Source organism: Delphinus delphis, chromosome 7, assembly GCF_949987515.2.
Source record: "Delphinus delphis chromosome 7, mDelDel1.2, whole genome shotgun sequence".
Taxonomy (NCBI): domain Eukaryota; kingdom Metazoa; phylum Chordata; class Mammalia; order Artiodactyla; family Delphinidae; genus Delphinus; species Delphinus delphis.
This window is the reverse complement of record NC_082689.1, coordinates 109,655,558-109,678,356: the sequence shown is the minus strand read 5'-3', so window position 1 is coordinate 109,678,356 and position 22,799 is coordinate 109,655,558. Positions and strand designations below refer to the sequence as shown.

Genomic DNA, 22,799 nt, shown 5'->3' with positions numbered 1-22,799 from the left:
CTCTCCTTTCCTCCTCCTCTCCTGTCTCATCTCCCCTCCTCTCTCCTTCTTTCTCTCCTCTCCCTTCTCCTTTCCTTCCTCCAGGGTCATAGTATGGCATTGGCACAAGCTTTGTGCTGCTTTTCCCTCCAGCCTTAAGTCCTCTTTGGGGATTTCTTCCCAGACTTACTATTGCTTTGTTTTAGAAAGCCCTTGTCTGGCTTTAGCTGAGTGCAGCTGTTCTATATAAATGGGAAGACAGGAGGAGGGGCCTGGGCAAGTTGCTCTGTGGAGAGTTCTGTAATTACCCTCATTACAGCATCACAGCCTTTGTCACTGAGCTGTCCTGGAGCCTAGAGTCTTTTTAAGGCCCCAACAGCCCTTTGTGTATTTTGTGTTTTATTTCTGTGCTATGGTTTATTCATCACTGAGCCCATCCATTTTTGGAGAATTGCCCACATTTAGGTTGAAGTTTTTTGAAATTTTCATAACGTTTGTGGTCAGCGACAGTCGTGGGAAATAAGTGCATCCACTGTAAATCTTTCAAAGTAATTTAGGAAGGGGCTTGCATACATAATTTAACTTAGTAGTAAAATCATGATTTATTCCAAGACTCAATTCCTTCTTCACATTAGTGACCTTGAGACAGTTTCCCTTACATCTCTCCTGGTATTCTTCCTACTTCTGTCATTTCTCCATTTCTTAAGAAATACTATACATTTAAATTTTTAATCATGTATTTCTAGTTTAAGGTAATCCATGGCATTTAGGGGAATTTAGAGTAAGTGATCAATTAAAATAACTGAAAGACACTTGAGTTAAACCTAGTATTTTTCCCATAGGTTTCTTTTTTCCTAGAAATGTGTTAATAAAAATAGAAAAAAATGTAGAGAGAATTTTCAAATATTTACTTAATAAATATTTTTAAAAAGTGATTGGTTTTATCTCAGTATTGGAGACTGCCATTTAGTCTAGCGGAATTAACAGTATTATCTGTCATCAGAAGTATTACCTGTTTTTCTTAGTTACTTAAAACACAGTCAAAATAATATAATAAAGGCAGTGATGGCCCCCATTGTAGGTTTTCCAGTTCTCAGAGAGAAATGGCGTTAGATCAGATCTAATACTTAGGTTGGATGTTGGTAATTAGAACTCTGTTCTTTTTATCTTGGGTCACTTGAAGACTGAAATTTAGCGAAGTCTTAAGAAGTCTCACTTGGGAAGTACTTTCAAATCGAGCCATTTTCTGCTATCCCATACTCTGTTCACGGTAATGACAGCTCTTGCTCTTAGCTCTACATGGAAATCGCTGTCCTTATGGTGAGCTTTTTCAGGGCAGAGATTGGATCAAAACAAGAGTTCTTAAAATTTGACTATTCAAAATGTGTGCTAGGCATGATGATAAGTGCTTCATACATTTCATTTAATTCCTGAAACAATCCAAAGATTGAGTAGTCCATTTTACACATGGAAATATAAAGGCTTAGCAAGGGTTAAGTAAATTATATAAGATGGTAAATGACATTTGAGGTTTAAACAGATCAAGTTCACTTCAAATCTTTTTACTAATAACCATTGTATAGCACATGAACACTAAACATAGTACCTACATGAATTAAATTATATTTAACATATCCTTTCCTTGATTCCAAATAAAACTGTTCTGACACTGTACCTGTGCGCCTGTTGGACAAAGCTCACTTTGTCTCGTGGTTATTTCTTCCAGAGGGAGGGAGTATATGGTAGATTGTAGGTGGAGATGAGAATTTTTGTGATTCACGACGCTGCTCAGAGAGGAGGGCAAACTAAAACACTGATCTGTTTTTCCTAAGAACACAATTTTGGTTTTTTGGTTTTTTTCCTCTGGGCTTTTCATCATATATTCATTCATTCATTCAACAAAGTACAAGAAGATGGCAGATTTTAAAACACCTCCACGAGGGAATAATGGTATTCTTTACAATATGTTAAGTTTAATTTGAGCTGGTTTGGATTTTCACATTTCCTAATCAGTATTACTTGGTTTCCACATTTCTAGAACGGTCAAACATTTTTTTTCTTTCTGAGATTTATGGGCAGAATTTTGAAAATTTATTATACGTCTTCATTTCATTTATAATGAGGCTTTGGCTGGATTCAGAATTCTAGATTCAAAGTTTCTCCCCCACGTTAGCACTATCAAGATTTTGTTCCTCTGTCTTCTTGCTGCCAGTGTTTTGATGAGTGTTATGGTGGTTGTGGAATGGCCCTCAGTTGGGTTTTAGCTGATATTTTTCTCATGATTGGTTTTGGTTTTATGGGATTTGGGGAGGTAGACCACAGAGGTGAAGTGCCATTTTTATCACATCAGAGCAAGAGGGTGTATGCTATCGACATGACTTGATGTTGACTTTGGTCAACAGGTTGAAGCAGTGTTTGTCAGAGTTCTCCAGTGTAAGGCTACTCTTTCTCCCCCTCTCCATACAGTTCTCTTTGAAAGGAAGTCGTGAAGCACAGCCCACACCAGAGGGGTTGGGAATTACACTCCACATCCTTGAGGGTGAACCTAAGTTATTTGGAATTTTCACGTATGAGAAATTCAGCTCTTCTCCCCCTCTTATTTATTTATATCAGTATGGGCTAATGAATATTTTATTGGAATATGTTTTCACTATGATGGAAACTAGATAATAGGACCAGCTCCCAGTTGAGGTTTTCTCCATTATCTTATTTCTGCTTTGAAACAGAAATGAAGATAATTATCAAGATCCAGTTGGAGTGTAATGCCATATCAGAATATTCATTTGTAGGAAAAGTTTCAGTTATAGGTAGAAATCACACAATGTGCTGGGAATCATGTGATATATACTTAACCCCAGCAGTGTTTCGGGGTTCACATAACCCTTTTGTTCTGGTACAGGTAAATTTCTGTAATCTTGCCATTGTTACCTTCCTTTCTTCCAAGAGGTGAATAGTAGCAGATGGAGAGGATTATATAGGGAACCACATTTACCAAAAGTGTGCAGATATACCCAAGAATAGTAAGGCAAAACTCAGAGGTTCAAAGTACAGTTGATGCTGTGCATGGCCATGATTGCCATGGGGTTAATTAATTCTACTTTGACCAAGATTATGTGTTGCTTTTATGTATCTAAACTTCAGTGTAAAAAAACAGTCTCCTTAAGATGGCCAACTGGGTGAACCATATTTTTTACCTTGTTTTCAGAAGGAAGGCTTACTCTAGAAGTACCCTAAAGTATCATTATAAATGGTTTTGCTTTTTCTTTATTAGGAGTTTCAATCATGACTTCTGTTCATTCTTGGCCAAGGTACCTGCTGGCACTAATAACTTTATTATTAATGTCGCATAGGTACTGCACTTTCTGGTAGTCCTGCTCATTGTTTTTTTTTGCGGTACGCGGGCCTCTCACTGCTGTGGCCTCTCCCGTTGCGGAGCACAGGCTCCGGACGCGCAGGCTCAGCGGCCATGGCTCACGGGCCCAGCTGCTCCGCAGCATGTGGGATCTTCCCGGACCGGGGCACGAACCCGTGTCCCCTGCATCGGCAGGCGGACTCCCAACCACTGCGCCACCAGGGAAGCCCCCTGCTCATTCTTTTAAAGGATTTTTTGGATTTACATTTTCTTTCTGATTTTTCAAGCAATGGCTATATGCTTTTCTTCTTGATCCTTTAAAAGAATATTGTGTCATCTGTATATTACTATTGAATTATGAATGTGTGCAGAAATGTTTACTAGAGAACTTTGACTAATTACGCACATGCTCACACACACACACACACACACACATGCACACACACGCACACACCAGTGTACCCTTTCTTACAAAGGACTTTGTGACTGGTTTCTGCGTTGCGTGGGACCCCAGGTATCTCCCATCCCAGACAAATGGCTGAAGTGCTTTGATATATTGATTGTTAACATCCAGCAGTTGGGGGAGTACAACAACAATGAGGCTGAAAGAATATTTGGTTGTTGCATTCCTTTGCTTTAATCTGCTTTGATAAATATTCTCCAAAATAGCCTTGTACTTTTTTGAATACTTTAAATTTTTAATTGGACTCAGAAATTATATACTTAGTCACATATTCATAATTTTTTTCACTTTATGCCAGAAGTAGTTACATGGCATTAATCTTATGAGATGTGTGTTTAATTTCAATTTTTAACCTACTTGACAATTTCATTTAGGTCAGCCTTTGTCAGTACCATGTAAATACATGGTACAAATAAATAGAAACCATTTTACTTGCATACGCAAATTAAATATATAAGTTAAGTAGAAGATGGGCAAATTTATGATGTGCCTACCCCCTGTGCCATTTGAGTTTGTTTTTGTTTGTATACTGGATGCTTTTCTGACACCGTATGTTTAACTGTTTTTTATAACACTTTTCTGTGTTACCACTCAGCTCTGTCAAATCCTTACATTTTGCCATACTTATTTCTGAATTTTAAAAAGAAGTACACATTACACACATTGCAGATATGGTTAAAGGTCCCTTTAGTTGCTCCTCTCCTGCTCCAGAGGTGTCTGCTGACCTGAATTTAGGTTCATCATTGCCAGACCACATCCTAAGCTAGCATTTCAAAATTTCACAGATTGGTCTTTTGAGGGACTTGGAAGTATTCTGAGAAAAAAAGGCTTGCGGTCAAATTTTCACCTACAGATTTGTAATACATATTGAAAGCACTGAAGGCTCTCAGACATGAAAAGAAACTTGTCAATTTTTAAAATTCAGCATTGCCCAGCTATTTGACCGGAGAAACCCTTCCCCCATGATTCTGTGCACTGTTGTTGCTTGGAATATGCTTTGTGTAAACACTGCCTAGAGGTGTACTCTTTCCAAAATTTATTTTCCATTTAATTTTATAGTTTTTTACTAATGTAACTTTCTAGATTTAAATGACAAAGATAGTAATTACTTCCAGTTGATGTTCAGTGTTCGATCAAATTTAAAATCATTCTGCAAAAAAGGAAGGTAAAAATGTTAATAAATTGCATATTCATTGACCAACATACAAGTTGCTTATGCTCCTTAATTTTTTAAATTCTTGATTCCGCTGACCTACTGAAGTGTTTGCCTATGGACCATGGCTACACATACCCTTTGCCTTGAACTGATCTGTTACATTTTATGTTCTTGTGGCTGGAAGTAGCTTGAGTTTGTTAATGTTTGACACACTTTCTTGAATAACAGTTCTTCAGCTGTTAATGTTGTACAAGGTGGCGCTTAAATTTTGTTTGCTTTTTTTCCTTCCTGTATTAGAAAATCTTGGTGCTTTTTGTAAGCTATGTATAAAAGAAATTTTCCTTAAGATTTGTTCATATAATGGTCTGATCCAGGAAAAATAAAATGGGAAAATGGACACTATTTCTGACCTTCAAATAAAACTCTGTATCTTGATTTTCAGACTGTTCACCGAGCCTTGGGGGCATATGCATTGTCTTAAGGCAGGGCTGTTTACCTGTGTGGGATGATAGGTCCCTTAGGATCTGGTGAGGCTGTGGAGGAGAGATGAGGTTCTGGAAAAATGCACAGGGGCACAAAGTCTACATACAATTTCACAGAGGCCAGGGAACCTCCTCGGATAAGGGAAGAGTACAAAAACAGACCTTGTTCCCTTGTTGGCTCCTAGCGTTCACTGCACTACACTTTACGATTCTGAGATTGGAAATTATTAATCAACAGGAAGACTCCACTTTCTACAAAAGTAAGTCTAGAGCTGTTTGCCAAACAGCTAAGGACCTAACCATCTATCCTGTTATTCTCAGAATTTTAGGGTTTATTAAGGAGTCTCTGCATTATATTTCTAGGATCTCCTTTAAAAACAACAACACATTAAGCATTTTGTCATTAGGAAAAATATTATTATTATTATTTTTTGCATTCTGCACCTTCCTATTTCAAGCATAGTCATGTAACATTGTTTTTAAAAGAGGTTTTTTTTGTTTTTATTTTGTGGAGAGGGTCTCTAAAACACCTGCATTAATTGTTTGCTGGCTTAATTTCAGTCTATATTCAGAAAACGTTTATTCTAAGTATTAACTTTTTTGAAAGTTATTGTACCTGGACTGTGTGATTCCACAGATACTTCCCCAGTGTTCAATTCTGTTTCATTTGGTGGTCACATATTTTAGAGGTTGAGCACCCATAATAGGAACCCAATAAATGTTGCTATTGAGCACACTTATTTTGAATTAGTGAACAAGTGAAAGATAGATGAATGTGTGAAAGTATAATCAAGTAGAATAAGTAAAATTACTGTTTACCTCCCCATTTGGTATAAATTCTAATGCACAATTAATGGTTGCTTTCTGCAAATAATTATGAAATAATAAGCTAAACAATTCTGGCATGTCAGACACAGGTTAATCCTGTGGTGCAATGCCACCAGTGTCTCAGAGATGCTAATTCTGTCACTATTCATTTAGCGAGCACCCTGTGGGAATGTTTAGCTAGCAAAGAAATGATGCAGAACTCATTGCCCTCAAAGCTTAAGCTCTGAGAGTAACCCAGTATGGTTAGATTAATTTGGAATTTCTTTGGGTGGAGTTGGGTCATGGTTGCCACATTTAACAGGACCCTGGTCTTCGAAGTCAATCTGGTTACTTCTCAGATAGTTAAAAAGTAATTCTTTTTTATGTGTTTATCTTTAGATTTTACCCCTAAATTCTTTTCTTGTACAGTTCTGAGAGATGGAAAGGTGTGCAGAAGTTTGCCTTCTACACCCTCAGTTACATTTGAGCAAGCAAAATTTGATAAGTGAAACAAAACAAAAGGACCTCTTCTGCCACTTCATTTGGATGTTATATTTAGTGAGGTGAAGGGAAGATTGGAACGGGAAGAAGGCAGTCCTGGCCACCTGGCCACTGGCCTAAACCCTTTTAGGCCTCAGTTTTCTCTTGTAAAAATTACAAGGCTGTATAACTTTGTAGGTCTTCACTAGCTCAAGTATCAATTGAAGGTAATTTTTTTGTTGTTGCTATTCATTGTGTAACTGAGATAGGGAATAAAAATAATGTGATTATGGAAATTCAAGGAGACTTTCTTTAAAATGTCTAATTACAGTCTAAATCAGTGTTGTCTAACAGGACTTCTTGAGATGATGGAAATACTCTGTGTTTATGCTGTCCAGTATGCTAGCTGTTAGTCACAGGTGGTTGTTGAGCACTTGAAATGTCGCTAGTGTGACTGAGCGACCTAATTTTTAATCTAAATTAAAACATTTAAATAGCCACAGGTGGCTAATAGCTACTATATTGAACAGTGCAGGTTAAGTTCTTAAATATTTATAAGCATTCAAAGGGAATGTCACGTGTAGATTTATCATGACAGTCTTGTTTTTTATTTGATGATTTTGGCAGTTGGGATATTTTAGAATTTGGCAGTTGTACCCCCAAACCTCAATATTGAAATCTTTCTTTAAGCATAGTTGTAGTTGCAGTGTGGCCGAGCTACTTGTTGCCTTTCCTGGGGATCCTAGAGTTTTTACTTGGTAACTCTGTGCCCACATCACTGGCTTCTTAAAGCTCTGCCATCCTACTAAGGATTGTATGTGTTTACTACAATCTGCCTTTAGACTCCTGTCAGTCCCCTGCAGGGCTCCACGTTTTCCTGTGTTAGGCTTTATAGTATCTGGAGGAGGTTTGGTGGTGTTGAGAGTTGTATCTTCGTATTTTTTATGGGCTTGATTCTGAAACGTTTAAATGCCACTTTAAAAAATACTTGGTCTTTCATTGGCAAGAAGTTTTCAGTCCTAAAATCTTGAGCCATTAGAAAGATGTTTCTAGTACTAAAATATCTAGGTCAGTAGGCCAATAAAAAACAGTTGTCACATGAATGAATTTTCCATTAAGTCTGTGTTAATTGCTTTAGCACTGCAGATACTACAGTCTTAAAATTTCCATGTTTGGGGGTAACAAAGAACTTTGAATGATTCTATGCTGAAATTCTGGACCTTTGAAATGATAAAAATTGTTGTAAAGGCGTTCTTTAGGGTTAATGGTTGAAATTGATAAGCCATGTGTTTGGGACTCAGTCGTTTTTCTATGAGATAATAATTTATATAAGATTAAGTTTTTATATATAGCATGCCAGGTCACAAAACCCATATTATCCTTGAAACTTAGTTCAGCCATAGCGAGTCCAAGAGCTTTCAACGAAAACTTTCATTCCCACTGAGGTTCTGAAGCACATCTTCCCGGGACCACAGGCACTGGTTAGTTCTGTATTGACAAACACAGGCGCTAATTGATGTCAGTCAGTCCCTTGAGTTTTGAATAGAGGGAAACCAAAGCCAGTTGACATTAAGTAAAGTAATAAAAGCGCATGTTAAAAACTTCAAGCAGTACAGAAGAGTAAATGACTTCTTCTTATTCCCATACCATTTCTTCTCCCTAAAAAACTATTAACAGCTTAAGTTTTCTTTTTTCCAAATGGGGCTAAATTACACCTTGCTTTTCTGCTTATATTATTTAGAAGTCAGGTTTATTGAGGTGTAAGTTACATATGGTAACATTTACCTTTTTTTAGGTGTACAGTTCTATGAATTTTGACAAATATATACACCATAATCAAGATACATAACATTTCAGTCCCTCCAGAAAGTTCCTTCTCACTGCTTCATTTTTTTTTTTTTTTTTTGCGATACGCGGGCCTCTCACTGTTGTGACCTCTCCCATTGCGGAGCACAGGCTCCAGACGCGCAGGCTCAGTGGCCATGGCTCACGGGCCCAGCCGCTCCGCGGCATGTGGGATCTTCCCGGACCGGGGCACAAACCCGTGTCCCCTGCATCGGCAGGCGGACTCTCAACCACTGCGCCACCAGGGAAGCCCTCACTGCTTCATTTTTGAAACCACCACCATAATCAAGATATAAAACACTTCTGTCACTCCAGATTCAGTTTCAGCTTCAGTTTTAACAGCCGTATAGTATTCAATTATATGGATTTATCTTAATTTTTCTAAATATTCCCTCACTGATTTATATTGAGGTTGTTTCCAGTTTTATAATTCAAACACGGTGTAATAAATACCTTTGTATATAAATCTTGGTGTGCTTTTACAGCTACAAACATAGGGTAAATTCCTAGCAGAGGGATTACAGAATTAAAGGTGGTGAGCATTTAACATTTTGATAGGGCCAAAAGCCTCCCTGCAAAGTCGTACTGATTTACTTTCCAACCAGTTATGCATAAGAGCGTCTGTAACTTACTACACTGGGTGTCACCAAAATTAATTTTTGCTAATTTGATGGATAAGACATTACCTAGCTAAGTAACTTGCATTTTTTTTCTCATTTTAAAAACATATCAAAAAGTTCACACACACACACAAATCTAACCCATGTTATTTATGGTTAAAACCACAGTATAACATTAGAGGAAATGTGGATAGAAAAATTTTACCTTTTTTCTCACAATCCCAATACGTTTTTCATTTCCTGCTTATTCGTATCTACATTTTTGCAAATATATGTGTACATTTTTATAGTCATTCTCATAGCATATGCACAGGTTGTGCCTGTGTTGTTTGCTTGTAAAAGTTCTCTTTATTTCATGAGCATGTTTTTCTTTGTTCCCAGAATCTTCATTGTAGTAGTTGTATGTTTCTTTTGTTTTGGGACTGTGGCACAGTTCATTTAGTCATTCCACTTCTAAAATTTTTTATACTTTTAAACTTATGAACAAGGCTTCAAATACCATATTTTAAAAATAAGAGTTTTTAAAAATCCTTGAAAATTATTTTCTTAGGATAGATTTCTATCAGTCAGATTCTTCTGGATCTAAATGTATCATATTGACATGAGAGGGTAGAATTTTATCATTTGAAATAGTTTTTGTCACTTCATTGGGAATTCAGTAACTTTTTTCCCTGGAGAAGGAAGCAGTTGCATATCAATTTGCTTCTATACCAGCTTAATCTATTTATTCTTTTTCATGAAAAATTATGAAAATGACATGCTGCTTGTAAAGATTTCATACAGGTAATCAATCTGTTATCTAGTAAATAAAATTTTTTAATTGTATATTTTTCTCAATAGATCATTTCATGTGTTTCAATATTTTAAAATTACCAAATAATATACAGTGAACTCTCCTTACCCTTGTTCCCAGGGTACAAGGGTACCAATTCCCCTTCTTGGTAGCAGTCAGTATTATCAGATTCTTTCATATTCTTTCAGACATATTCTATGCAGTTTTTTTTTTTTTTGCGGTACGTGGGCCTCTGACTGTTGTGGCCTGTCCCGCTGCGGAGCACAGGCTCCAGATGCGCAGGCTCAGTGGCCGTGGCTCACGGGCCCAGCCGCTCCACGGCATGTGGGATCTTCCCAGACCGGGGCACGAACCCACGTCCCCTGCATCGGCAGGTGGACTCTCAACCACTGTGCCACCAGGGAAGCCCTATTTTATGCATTTTTAAGCAAATGTATGTGTGTGCTCTGTGTATGTGTGTGTGTGTCTCTTTTTAAGCCACAAATGTTAGCAACCTGCACATACTTTTTTGTACATATTTTCTTAGATTATTTTATTTGTATTTAATTTTTTTAAAGTAGACAATACATGTACATTTTTCAAAAGTAAAATAATGTAAAGGCTTGAATAGTCCCCCTTCTATTTCAGTACCCTGTCTGCAACGTACCGCCCTTTGGTGAGTCTTTATGCATAGAGAAGCAAATAGGAAGGTACATATTTTTGTTTTCCTTCTGTAACTCTCAAAGTAACCTTTCACACGTAATCAGGCAGTATAGAATAGGCATTAAGAGCAGTGGCTCGGGGGCCGGTTCCCTGCATTCAGGTGTCTGCTCTGCCACACATCATCTGTATAATCGTGGGCAACTTTTTTAACCTATCTGTGCTTTGTAATCATGTAAAATGATGACTCAGTATACATTCTTTGCTTAGAATAGTACCATACATAAGGAGTATATGTGTTTGCTAGTAGTATTATTTTTATTATTAGGGACAGTGACCAATAAAATAACATCCACGAATCAGTTCCAATCAGTTTGATGTATATTAGTGATATATATGGATATGGGTAAATTCATTTAACAGAAAGGGATGGATGGGATTTTTCACTTGTTTGAATTCTACTGAAATATTTTAGAAAACTTCCGAAAACAAAAGTGAAGCAGCTAAAATACATTTTGTTGTTCTTTTCTTATGGGTTGATAGTTTTCTTGTTTTTGCATATACTTCTTTAAACTAAACTCAACTTTCTTTATGTAATAAAAGTGTCCCAGAGAAGGTGAGGGTAGAGGTGGCAGCTAAGAATATGAACATTTTTGCATAGTGCATCACATTTTAAAAATACTTTCTCACGCACTTTGTACTCAAATTTGGTAAAAATACATACGTATCTATACATAATATTCAATTTCAGGTGATAGTGGCCCATAAAGTTTTAAAATTCCCTGGCCATATCTTTTAAGGATAAAATTGTTAATAACATTAAAAGTTCTTAAGGCAAGCAAGGGGCTGGGGGACTGAATTATATTTCTGTCCAACTTTTCCATCCTCAGTTCTTAATAAAAAATTAAGGCAACAACGAGACCTCTTTCCCCTTTCCCACCTTCAGATCCTAGTTACAAAATAATATATTTTTATTGTAGGAAATATAAAAACAGAAGACACAGAAATAAGAATCACCTTAAAAGTCCTATCCAGCTTAGTATTATAACAGCTTGGTGTCTAGACTTCCTGCCTTTTTTCTCTATATAGATAATGCACACACAGTCACTCGTTATTAATTTGTTTGCCTTCTACAGTGATGGCATCAGGAATGCTATACACACTGGTGTTTGTTTTTTTTAATAAACTTAGTATCATGAACATTTTAATCATGCCATTAAATTATCTATAGAATCATTTATAATAGGTGCATCATATTCCATTGAGCACATGTGCCATGCTGAAATTTATTCTGTAGTATATTTCCTATTCAGGAGCATTTAAAAATAAACTATGTCGGTCAACATCATTATATGCCAATCTTTTTGGACACCCATTGTATCCTGATGATCAATTCTGAGACGTGGAGTTTAGCGGGTTGCAGGATACGTACTTTTTCCGAACTTTTAATACACGTTGCCAAGCTCCTCCAGAGAGTTGGTATCTCCCGAGCGCCAGCCCTGGGATGAGCTTTAGATAAGTCCTTGCCTACGTGAGATGCGAATTTCCCTTCTGCATGGTGCACATTCACTCTCCAGCGCCTCTAGAACCATCTCTTCCTTCTTCCCTACTTCCCTATTTTTCTATTCTTCTGTATCCTTCCTGCTTCCCACCTCATACTCCATAGAAGCTGGATTTGAGCCTGGTTAGAGAAGGAGCCGTTTCAAATGCTGTTTACCTTCCCCTTCACCTGCTTCTTAGTGCATTTGCTATATAAAATACTCTTGAGGCTCTTTTTGTACCGCAACAAGTTTTCAAAAATCATGCTCATTTTTTTCAGTTTTGTAAATTCTGGTTTTCACTTTCGTAATTTTTAGTAACGGTTAATCTGTTGCGTTTTTGAAGCAACCTCATGCTCTAGCACAGTGGTTAAGAGAACTATCTCTATTCCTACAGACAGGGTTCAGATTCCAGCTCCTGTTATTGTTGACTAGCTTTTCTCAGGGTTTTGAGAGGATTTAAAGAGGTGCTCGATACACTGCCTATCATATAGTGAGCACTCGATAGACTAACTTTTATTGGCATCTCATCTGACATATGTGTGAATGAAGCAGGGGTTATTTTTCCCATTCTGCGTTTCAGTAAATGGGATCAGAAAGATGGAATACTTTTCGTATTGTCACATCTAGAAAGTGGTGGTGTCTGAATCTGAATTTAGGACTTTTGATCTATGGGGACTACTTCAAAGCAGGAAAGCTAAAGTGAATGACAAGCATTGTTTCTAATAATTGGACAATACATAGAAGATCATGAAAAGTTTGCACAGCTTTACAGGGGCTTCCAAAAATCTTGACCGGCCTACCAGCAAGTACGTGAGAAGGTGAGCTTAGTTCCAGAAGAGGAATGGTCCCTGTGCATTGTGGCATAGGAGGAGAGGTTGCTGTACCCAAAAGTCTTCCAGACACAAAGGCCAAAGAGAGTTTGTTTTAAAAGTTTAAGATGACTGAGTACTAGGATCAAAACATTTAATAGGTTTCTCTATTTTGGTTTAAATTAGAATGGAGTCCTGTTTGAAATATCTATGCTGATTAGGTTTTTATCTTAACTTGTTTCCGACAGGGCACGGTGCTGATGTGAAGTGTGTAGACTGGCATCCAACAAAAGGGTTAGTTGTTTCAGGAAGTAAAGATAGTCAACAGCCAATCAAGTTCTGGGATCCCAAGACTGGGCAGAGTCTTGCAACACTGTAAGTGATAGGAACCCCACCTTGGTCCCTAAACCAAGGGGAGCAAAGCTGCCTGTATTCTTTACCTTTTAGCTTTTTTTCCCCTCTCATATATTCCTGAAAAAGTAGTGTAGACAACAGATGGACTTACACCTAGAGCCTTCTTATTTATTAAATATGATTTCTCTCTAAATTCCTAATAAAATAAGGCTTGATTTTTGTTCTGCCACATACATCTAAATTTAATTTGGGCGTCACGGGGGTGGGGAGGAGGTGGTTATTGCTACTCTTCTAGCTTTACTGTTTCCTCATCATAATACATTTTGTATGGAATTGATGTGTGTGCCATTTTTTTTTAAACTTATGGCTGCACGGCATGTGGGATCATATTCCCCAACCAGGGATCGAACCCACGCCCTCTGCATTGGAAGCGCGGAGTCATAACCACTGTACCACCGGGGAAGTCCCGACATGTGTGCCATTTGTTAGACACAGCCCAGCTTTCTCCATCTCACTACATCTACTTATAGAGAAATTTTCCCTTCATATTTGAATCAGTTCTCAGTTTTTATCTGAGGTATTTAGTTATGATGCAGCCACATCATAAAAAATTTTCTCTTTGAATTATCAGTAAACATTCACAGTTCTGTGAATATGTTGTTAACGTTTTTTTGACTAAGCAGCTGTATCCTGGTCCCTCTGATTGGGAATTGAGCCATACCCAGAGTGAGCTGGCTGGAGCAAGGCTGCCTTGTTGCACAGCTCCAGTGGCCACAACCAAATAGGACGCCTTGTGAATGGTGCTCCTTGGAGATGTGCATTGTGCAGGCCTCAGCGGTTGCAGAGTCTTTAGTTCAAATTAACCCTCAAACTATCTTGTGTCCTTTTTAAAATTGCTTTGACTTAATGAGAGAAGCTTCATTGAATTTTTAAAATTGAATGAGCTTTATCGAATATTAATTTATGTGTTCAAGTGCTTCCCCTGCTTCACAGATAAACTTTTCTATCCAGTTGAAGTTCTCCTATTTTAACTAGTTAGTGAAAGCTGTGCTTAGATAATGGACATTATTTCTTTCTGTCTTTGACCTATTTCTTTCACGTGTACTTTTAACCATGGTCCTATAATGTTACATGCTTTATTACTTCTAGGCCAAAGTTCTTGCCATCTTGACTGCCATGTGCTTTTCAAGAAAAATGGTCATTATATTGATTTATACTTGTTTTGAATTCTGACAGATTATTTTCTTGGTACTTTGTTTGTAGTCATGCCCATAAAAACACAGTAATGGAAGTGAAATTAAATCTCAATGGTAACTGGCTACTCACAGCATCACGTGACCACCTCTGTAAACTTTTCGACATCCGAAACCTGAAAGAAGAGCTTCAAGTCTTCCGAGGTCATAAGAAAGAAGCTACAGGTCGGCGGCTATGATATGCTTCTCATTTTGACTATTACCTGTAGTGTTCTGAGATCCTAATAGTTTTGTCCTTCTCCGTGTTTTTGTTTACAGCTGTGGCCTGGCATCCTGTTCATGAAGGACTTTTTGCCAGTGGAGGGTCTGATGGCTCTTTGTTATTCTGGCATGTTGGGTATGTGGCACTTACTATGTAAAAAGTTGTAAATTTTATGAAGAGAGCACCTGAACATGAAAAAAATGATAGTGTTTTGTATTTTTTCTGAGTGTTCATATGTCCTGTGTCTGTAAACCCAGTTTGGAACAGAAAACTTAGCATCTCTCTTTTTGGCTATGGAAGTCTTGAAGGGAGAGTAAGACCAACTTCCTTGTTTCTTGTGGTGAGGTCATTTCTGAAGCATTTCCCCTCTGAGGTACCCTGGATAAAAGACTGTATTCCTGATGACAGATCAGTACCTCTGAAACATGTGGAATTGACCAGATTTAAAGTAACTGACTTTGGTAGCTTTGTGTTGCGCTAAAAGAAAATGTCTTTCTTGGTGGGGGAGGGGTTGGGTAACTTTTGTGAAAAAGACTACTTTCTGTGGTGCCATTACAGGGTAGAGAAAGAAGTGGGTGGGATGGAGATGGCCCATGAAGGAATGATTTGGAGTCTGGCTTGGCATCCTCTTGGACATATTCTCTGCTCAGGCTCAAATGACCATACTAGGTAAGCTTTATGTCAAAAATAACAAGGAATTACTGTATTTATGGAGCAGCAGGAGATAAATGTATATCTTATTCATATAGGAATGTATTAATTTGTTTTCTAACTTACTCTTAAGGACATGTTGGTAGTGGTTTATAAATATGTATATTACAAGGAGATTGGGTATTGAATATGACTTTCTTATTTGAATTTTGTTTTGCCTTCTAATTTAAAAAGTGTCTTTCTACATTAAAAATGTTTAGAATAAGGCATTGTAAAACTTTGTTGTTTTTGCCAGAGGACTGCTAAGTACTGTTAAGTGCCCAGAAATACACTGAAACCGTGCTCCTCTCCTCCCCCCTCCAAATACTTTTATTTTGACAGCAAATTTTGGACCCGAAACCGACCAGGTGATAAAATGCGAGATCGATACAATCTAAACCTGTTGCCTGGAATGTCTGAAGATGGAGTGGAATACGGTGAGGTTCTTGCATGTTTATCTGTCTTTGAAATCTGATATTCTGTTATAAAAGTGTTAGGTGTTGAGAAGATTTTGCAAAACGAATTTTAGTTTTATAGTTTATGGATTTATAAATCGCCAGCAATAATTTTCATTTTTATAAAGTGTTAATTTTATTGGCCTGATACATTTATAAAATCTCTATTGACACTGGCTGTATTCCTATGTATAGATGACCTTGAACCTAATAGCCTGGCAGTAATTCCAGGAATGGGAATACCAGAACAACTAAAATTAGCTATGGAACAAGAACAGATGGGTAAGAGAAGTTGTACCTATAAATTTTACTTTTTCTGTAATTTTACCTATTTCTTATAATCATGATATTAAATTATGTTGAAAATGCCAAAATGATGTATGTTGAGAAATGTTGATAAAAGTGATGTAAACTGCATGATATTTAGAATCTGTTCTTCCGAAAATGTGTTCATTGATGAAGTGACCACTTTCTTTTATTTCCTTGGCTAACTACTTCTCTTTATGGTTTCAGGGAAAGATGAATCAAACGAAATTGAAATGACAATTCCAGGTTTAGATTGGGGAATGGAGGAGGTGATGCAAAAGGATCAGAAAAAAGTACCTCAGAAGAAAGTTCCTTATGCAAAACCTATTCCTGCTCAGTTTCAGCAGGTGAGTAACTAGAAGTGCACCCCTGCCCACTTGGTGGGAGACTCCGCTTGGTAAGTCTAACTGAAGTGCAGAAGTAGGTTTCTCTTGGATTATCTCATCTGTTGAAGGTATTTCTGTACTACAGACATTTTTTGAGCATTCTTCACATATTTCAGGCATTATTAGACATAGTTCCCATGTGTTGCTTTGCAGTTAGTCCTGAGTTTGTCATGAATCTTCTCTAGGTCTTCTTTTATTCTCACCTCCTTGTTATCATTCCAAGCTATCAGAAGCAGGAAAAAAGAGACATGGAGCAGGGAGAGTATGTTGACCCTCTTCAACATATTTTGTCTGTCTTCCACTTTGTTCCCTCAACACAGAGTGCACGTGTCCTTTTGAAGAGGCAGGCAGGTGTTGCATCTTAATAACATGTGAGATCTTGCAGCTTTTATCAACAACAATTTCTACCTAGTGATGTGCTTGCCTGACTCCATTCCTATGTCACTAAGAATTAGTATTAGAAATAAAGATAGTTTACCAGCTGAGCCGACTTGTATTCACCAGGTTGGAATGAGCCACTGACATTATAGAATGGCTTTCTCATTCTGTCATTATGATTTACACACTTAGAGTATACTTTAATATTCTCTTCTTTCCCAAGGCTTGGATGCAAAATAAAGTCCCAATTCCTGCCCCAAACGAGGTACTGAATGACAGAAAAGAAGACATTAAATTGGAAGAGAAGAAAAAAACACAAGCAGAAATCGAACAAGAGATGGCCACATTGCAGTATACTAACCCACAGCTTCTGGAGGTGTGTGACGCTCTTCTGGGGGATTCGAGATCATCTAAGAAAGTAGTGATTAACGTTTTGTTTATTGATATGCTCTTAAGGAGAAGGGAATGGACTCTCAGATGGGTCTGATGAGCAATATCATTTCTTATTGCTGCATTAGGAAGCTAGTTTCTAAAAGAATCGTGTTTCTTAGACTTTTAAAACCAGATCAGTCAAGCAGCAAGTAGACCTAAGTTGAATATACGTTTTTTAATAGACAAGATAAACCAACATAGTTTTAATTTGGATTCATTTACTTATCCACGGATAAAAAATTTCTTTCTGTCAGCTCTAGAACAGGTGGTTTGTTCTTATTTTCCCTACCTTTGGCAGCTACCAAGAATGGTAAAACACTAGTAAATTGTTGGGCTTTCCCTGATCAAGATGGATATAAATAGTCCTGACTGCTGTTTCCTAGCACCTAAAAAGAAGCATTCTAGAGTCTGGAAGCCTGAGTACCTTCAGAACATCTGAATATCATATGGACTCTAGAGGCCACTCAGTACCTTATGTTTGTTTTGAGGCTCCCCTAATGAAATAAGTGATAGCAATATTGTCATCTTTAAGGGCTCTGGCATTTTTATCAGCATGCTTTTTCTTCCTTTCTTTCCAGCAACTTAAAATTGAAAGACTTGCACAGAAACAGGCTGAGCAAATTCAGCCTCCTCCTTCATCTGGCACCCCTCTCCTGGGACCCCAGCCCTTTCCAGGACAAGGTCCAATGTCTCAGATTCCTCAAGGTTTTCAACAGCCTCATCCATCTCAGCAGATGCCAATGAACATGGCTCAAATGGGGCCTCCAGGTCCACAGGGACAGTTTAGGCCCCCTGGACCCCAGGGACAAATGGGACCACAGGGTCCTCCACTGCATCAGGGAGGTGGGGGGCCACAAGGATTCATGGGACCACAAGGGCCCCAGGGCCCACCCCAGGGGTTGCCGAGGCCTCAGGACATGCATGGGCCCCAAGGAATGCAAAGGCATCCTGGACCTCATGGCCCTTTGGGACCTCAAGGACCACCTGGACCACAGGGCACTTCTGGTCCTCAAGGTCATATGGGTCCTCAGGGCCCACCTGGCCCACAAGGTCACATAGGCCCCCAAGGCCCACCTGGTCCCCAGGGTCACTTGGGCCCTCAGGGACCTGGTACTCAAGGTATGCAGGGACCACCTGGTCCCAGAGGAATGCAAGGACCTCCCCATCCTCATGGGATGCAAGGTGGGCCAGGGTCTCAAGGGATCCAAGGTCCTGTGTCTCAGGGACCTCTGATGGGATTGAATCCAAGAGGAATGCAGGGTCCTCCAGGCCCCCGAGAGAACCAGGGTCCTGCTCCCCAAGGGATGATGCTGGGCCACCCGCCTCAAGAGATGAGAGGACCTCATCCTCCAAGTGGACTGCTGGGACATGGCCCTCAGGAGATGCGAGGTCCTCAGGAGATGCGAGGCATGCAGGGGCCTCCACCCCAAGGATCAATGATGGGCCCTCCCCAGGAATTGCGAGGGCCTCCAGGCTCACAAGGTCAGCAGGGGCCGCCCCAGGGCTCTTTGGGACCTCCACCCCAGGGTGGCATGCAAGGGCCCCCTGGACCTCAGGGACAGCAGAACCCGGCAAGAGGGCCACATCCATCTCAAGGGCCAATACCATTCCAGCAGCAGAAAACAGCTCTGCTAGGTGATGGGCCCCGGGCCCCCTTCAACCAGGTATTATTTCTTTCCAACTTGTAGGCATTACACTTTGGGAAAATACACTCTGCACTGAGGTGGCACTTCCAAATGCTGAGAAAGGCAGTCACAGCTGGTATAGATGTCTCTCAAGTAGTGATGGTGGCTTGAGAATAGCATCATGGCTGAAGAAAGAAATTAGAGTAATTAAGTAGATACCAAATACATCGCAATATGAATCTTTACTTCTCAACCTATGTTTTTGAATAGAGGTTCTTCCAGAAATGATGCAGTCCCTGTTGAATACAGTTCATAATTGTCCCAGGGCTCCAAAAGAGCTGTGGCCCTGAGGAGGGTGAGGAGGGAGCATGGGTGGCTCTGATCCTGTCCTGCTGTATTTTCTGGGCTATTGCCTTTGTAGGCTGGTGTTTCATGGGCTTGCCGGACAGCTGAGCCACCCCCTATCTGCCTGCTGATCTGCCTGCCGGCTCTACTGTTAAGATGGTGTGGGGTGTTTAACTCATGAGTATACTGTAGACTGTGATCTCACTATTTTCATTTCAGTGAATGCTTTTAGAGATCTCTTGAGTCCAGAATTGTGCATTTTCAAATGGTGACCCTTTGGGTGAAGTTCCGTTCAAGTTGTTTTTTTTAGCTCACATATAAAAGTGTTTACAGGAGGGAGTATTTCTGTAGAAATTTTCTTGGCCCTTTTTAGAGGATTCTGTTATTGTCAGCCAAGTTTTTCTACCCATTCTCTGAGCTGTGCTTGAGAGGTGGTGTGATGAGAGTTCAGTTTGCTTGGGCTGAATTGCAGAAGACTGCATGGGCGTGAGTGGATTGAACACTGTTTGACTCTGTGGTGTCTGCATTTTTCTGAATTTCATAGTCTGAAAGCGTTATTTGGGTATGAACAGCTGGGTTTGTGTCCTTGAAGTCAGTCGTGGACCAAAAGGAAGTGAGTGACTGAGCGAGCTGGTGTTGCAAGGCACTCAGTTCCTGTGGAAGAGGGCCTGCTGTGGATGCTGTGTGTAGAACACACAACACCTCAGAGAGTCTGTAATGGGAAGGTGACCCTTGGATTCAACTGAGTTAAAATAACTAGATTATATGTTCCTCTTCAGCACATCTTCCAGAACTTAAAAATGTCATACCAATGAAGAATCTGATGGCATTTGAGTTTATTTCCAGAACTTATTGGGCACTTTCAGAGTTTAGGATGTTTAATAAATCTAGGTTTACCTTCCAGAACTGTCCTAAGACTTAAAAGTAATATATGTTTTATTAATGCAGAGTATATTTGTGTGTGTTTATAATATTTACCTACCTAACCTTATGTTAGTGAATGAACAGTTTTCATTTTGGAGGATAAAAACATAATGAACTTTAGCTATCACCTTGTGACTGAAATTATAGAAACATGTCATATTCCAGAGGACAGGTCTGTTGGGGACAATTTAATAAGTTTTTATTGTATCATATAGTAAAAGATTTTACACATGAAAAGCAAAGTGGCTCTAAAAATTTAATTGACCTATAGAAATATTGGTGGCATGAGAATGGAGGATTAATATATTATAGGGCATTTCACATCTCAGAAGTCTGATAAAAAGCTTTGCTTGTATTTCTTTTTCTTTTTTTTTGCTTATATTTCTTACACTGATATCTGACTTTCTTCACTTTGACCAGGTCAGCTAGCTATTTATTTATTTATTTGTTTATTTATTTATTTATTATTTTTGGCTGTGTTGGGTCTTTGTTGCTGTGTGCAGGCTTTCTCTAGCTGCAGCGAGCGGGGACTACTCCTTGTTGCGGTGTGCGGGCTTCTCATTGAGGTGGCTTCTCTTGTTGCGGAGCACGGGCTCCAGGAGCGTGGGCTTCAGTAGTTGTGGCACGTGGGCTCGGTAGTTGTGGCTCGCGGGCTCTAGAGCACAGGCTTAGCAGTTGTGGTGAGGGCTTAGCTGCTCCGCGGCATGTGGGATCCTTGCAGACCACGGCTCGAACCCGTGTCCCCTGCATTGGCAGGCGGATTCTTAACCACTGAGCCACCAGGGAAGTCCCCCAGGTCAGTTATTTAAACCAGTTGTTTTAACCAGTTGGTTAAATTTAATGGAATTGCCTTCAGGTGTTACAGTGATAGCATGAAAGATGTTGATAAGAGCTGCCCTTGAATAAAAGGGACAAGAAACAAAGGAATATGGAAATTACTGGTATTGAGTTAATGATGGCAATTTAACTGCAGTGCTATAAATGAGTCCTATCAACGCTGCTCTTTCTTGTAGCTACTTTGGAATGTGAAAGCACTTTTGCTATTGATGGTTTTGAAACTCTGCTATTCTCATGGTAGGTCCAGTCACTAAATGCATTTTTTATATGAAGGAATGACTAGATATATATTTGATTATTTGTTTGTCAAGAGACCAGATCCAAGGTCACTGGGCAGTGTGGGGAATCTGAATTTAGACATGGCTAGATAAAAATACAGAATATTAGGACTGGGGACAAGCTGGGGTTGCAGAGCAAGGAGGTTAAGAGGATCAGAGCAGTAGGTTTGCGTCAGACAGAAGCTGCAAGAACCCACGAACCCATGTCCCGAACCCATGTCCCGGGTAACGTAGCTGGGAATGCGTAGTGGGTGCTGAGCACGGGGGAGTTAGACAGTAGAGGTTAGGGAGTGAAAGGAGAAAGCAGTGAGTGAACACCTTGCTCATCAGGAACCCCTTTCTTACTCTCCTGCTCCCCGCCTTTTAAACCTGGCCATAACCTCTTGAGAGGATGGATATTTTCTATAGCTGGAAAGGGGTCATGGATGCGAGAGCAGAGTTTACCTGTCCTGGCGGGTTTCCAAGCCTTTACTTTTGCTAGAAGTTCCGCCTGTGTGCAGAGTGTTGTTGTTTTATGTTATGATTTCTGACTTTCCACTGAGGTTCTTGCTTGGCATTACAAGTAAAGATTTAGCTTTAAATAAAACTTATCAGGAGGTTTAAAATACAAGTGTTTCCTTTTATTATGGTCAGAGAAGTATCTCCTTTCCCCCAATTTAATGACAATTTTGCTATGATGTCACTAGGTATATATTTACTCCTGGAAGCTTTGGGGTAACCTAGTGTTTTTATCTTGTCACATTATGATACAATTGCTGTTCATGAAGCACAAGCCTTTGATTTCACACCCCCGCTTTAAAAACATCTTTTCAGGAAGGACAGAACGCAGGCCCCCCACCCTTGATACCAGGCCTAGGGCAGCAGGGAGCACAAGGTCGCATCCCCCCTCTTAACCCTGGACAAGGACCTGGCCCTAACAAAGGTAAATATCTGCTTGGCTGAATAAGAGATTATATTCTATCTCCTTTGGGTAAATCTTAACAATAGTTTTACTGGTAAGTAATTGATAGAATGGTCATTTGAACCTCTAGGAAAAATAAGAGCGTAGTCAATTCAGGCAATAGCTTTGTCTTATGTTGTTTTCGTAGATTTGCTTTAGTTAGCCCAAATTCTGCCCAGAGGAAACAGCTGCTTACTACCAGAAGTGGGCGGTGAAACCCCTTGGACAACCACCAAGAGCAGGGCCTGGGCCACAGGCCGGCCTTGCTCATCTCCTGGGAATGGGAGTGGTTCCTGTGCTAACTGAATGCAAGCGTATGTTTTTAGCATCCCAGAGAGCTGAACTGGCTCAGTTTAAATTTTTGATGGGATAAAGAATTCAGAGATTTTGACGGTGTTTTTTTTTTATTTTATTTTTTTTTCTTGCGC

General features: G+C 39.4%; 1 protein-coding gene across 5 annotated transcripts in view; it reads left to right on the top strand.

Moving 5' to 3' along the window:
- WDR33 (WD repeat domain 33) overlaps positions 1 to 22,799 on the top strand; it is a 105,254-nt gene that overhangs the window by 69,219 nt on the left and 13,236 nt on the right. For 3 of the 5 annotated variants that reach the window (XM_060016987.1, XM_060016986.1, XM_060016985.1), the window contains exons 8-16: positions 13,215 to 13,341; positions 14,584 to 14,738; positions 14,832 to 14,910; positions 15,334 to 15,444; positions 15,808 to 15,902; positions 16,116 to 16,202; positions 16,434 to 16,573; positions 17,214 to 17,366; positions 18,001 to 19,086. In XM_060016987.1, coding sequence (XP_059872970.1) covers positions 13,215 to 13,341; positions 14,584 to 14,738; positions 14,832 to 14,910; positions 15,334 to 15,444; positions 15,808 to 15,902; positions 16,116 to 16,202; positions 16,434 to 16,573; positions 17,214 to 17,366; positions 18,001 to 19,086 — 2,033 coding nt within the window. Of the gene's footprint in view, positions 1 to 13,214; positions 13,342 to 14,583; positions 14,739 to 14,831; positions 14,911 to 15,333; positions 15,445 to 15,807; positions 15,903 to 16,115; positions 16,203 to 16,433; positions 16,574 to 17,213; positions 17,367 to 18,000; positions 19,087 to 22,244; positions 22,354 to 22,799 lie in introns of all 5 variants that reach the window. The other 2 variants (XM_060016984.1, XM_060016991.1) reach the window with 1 other exon arrangement.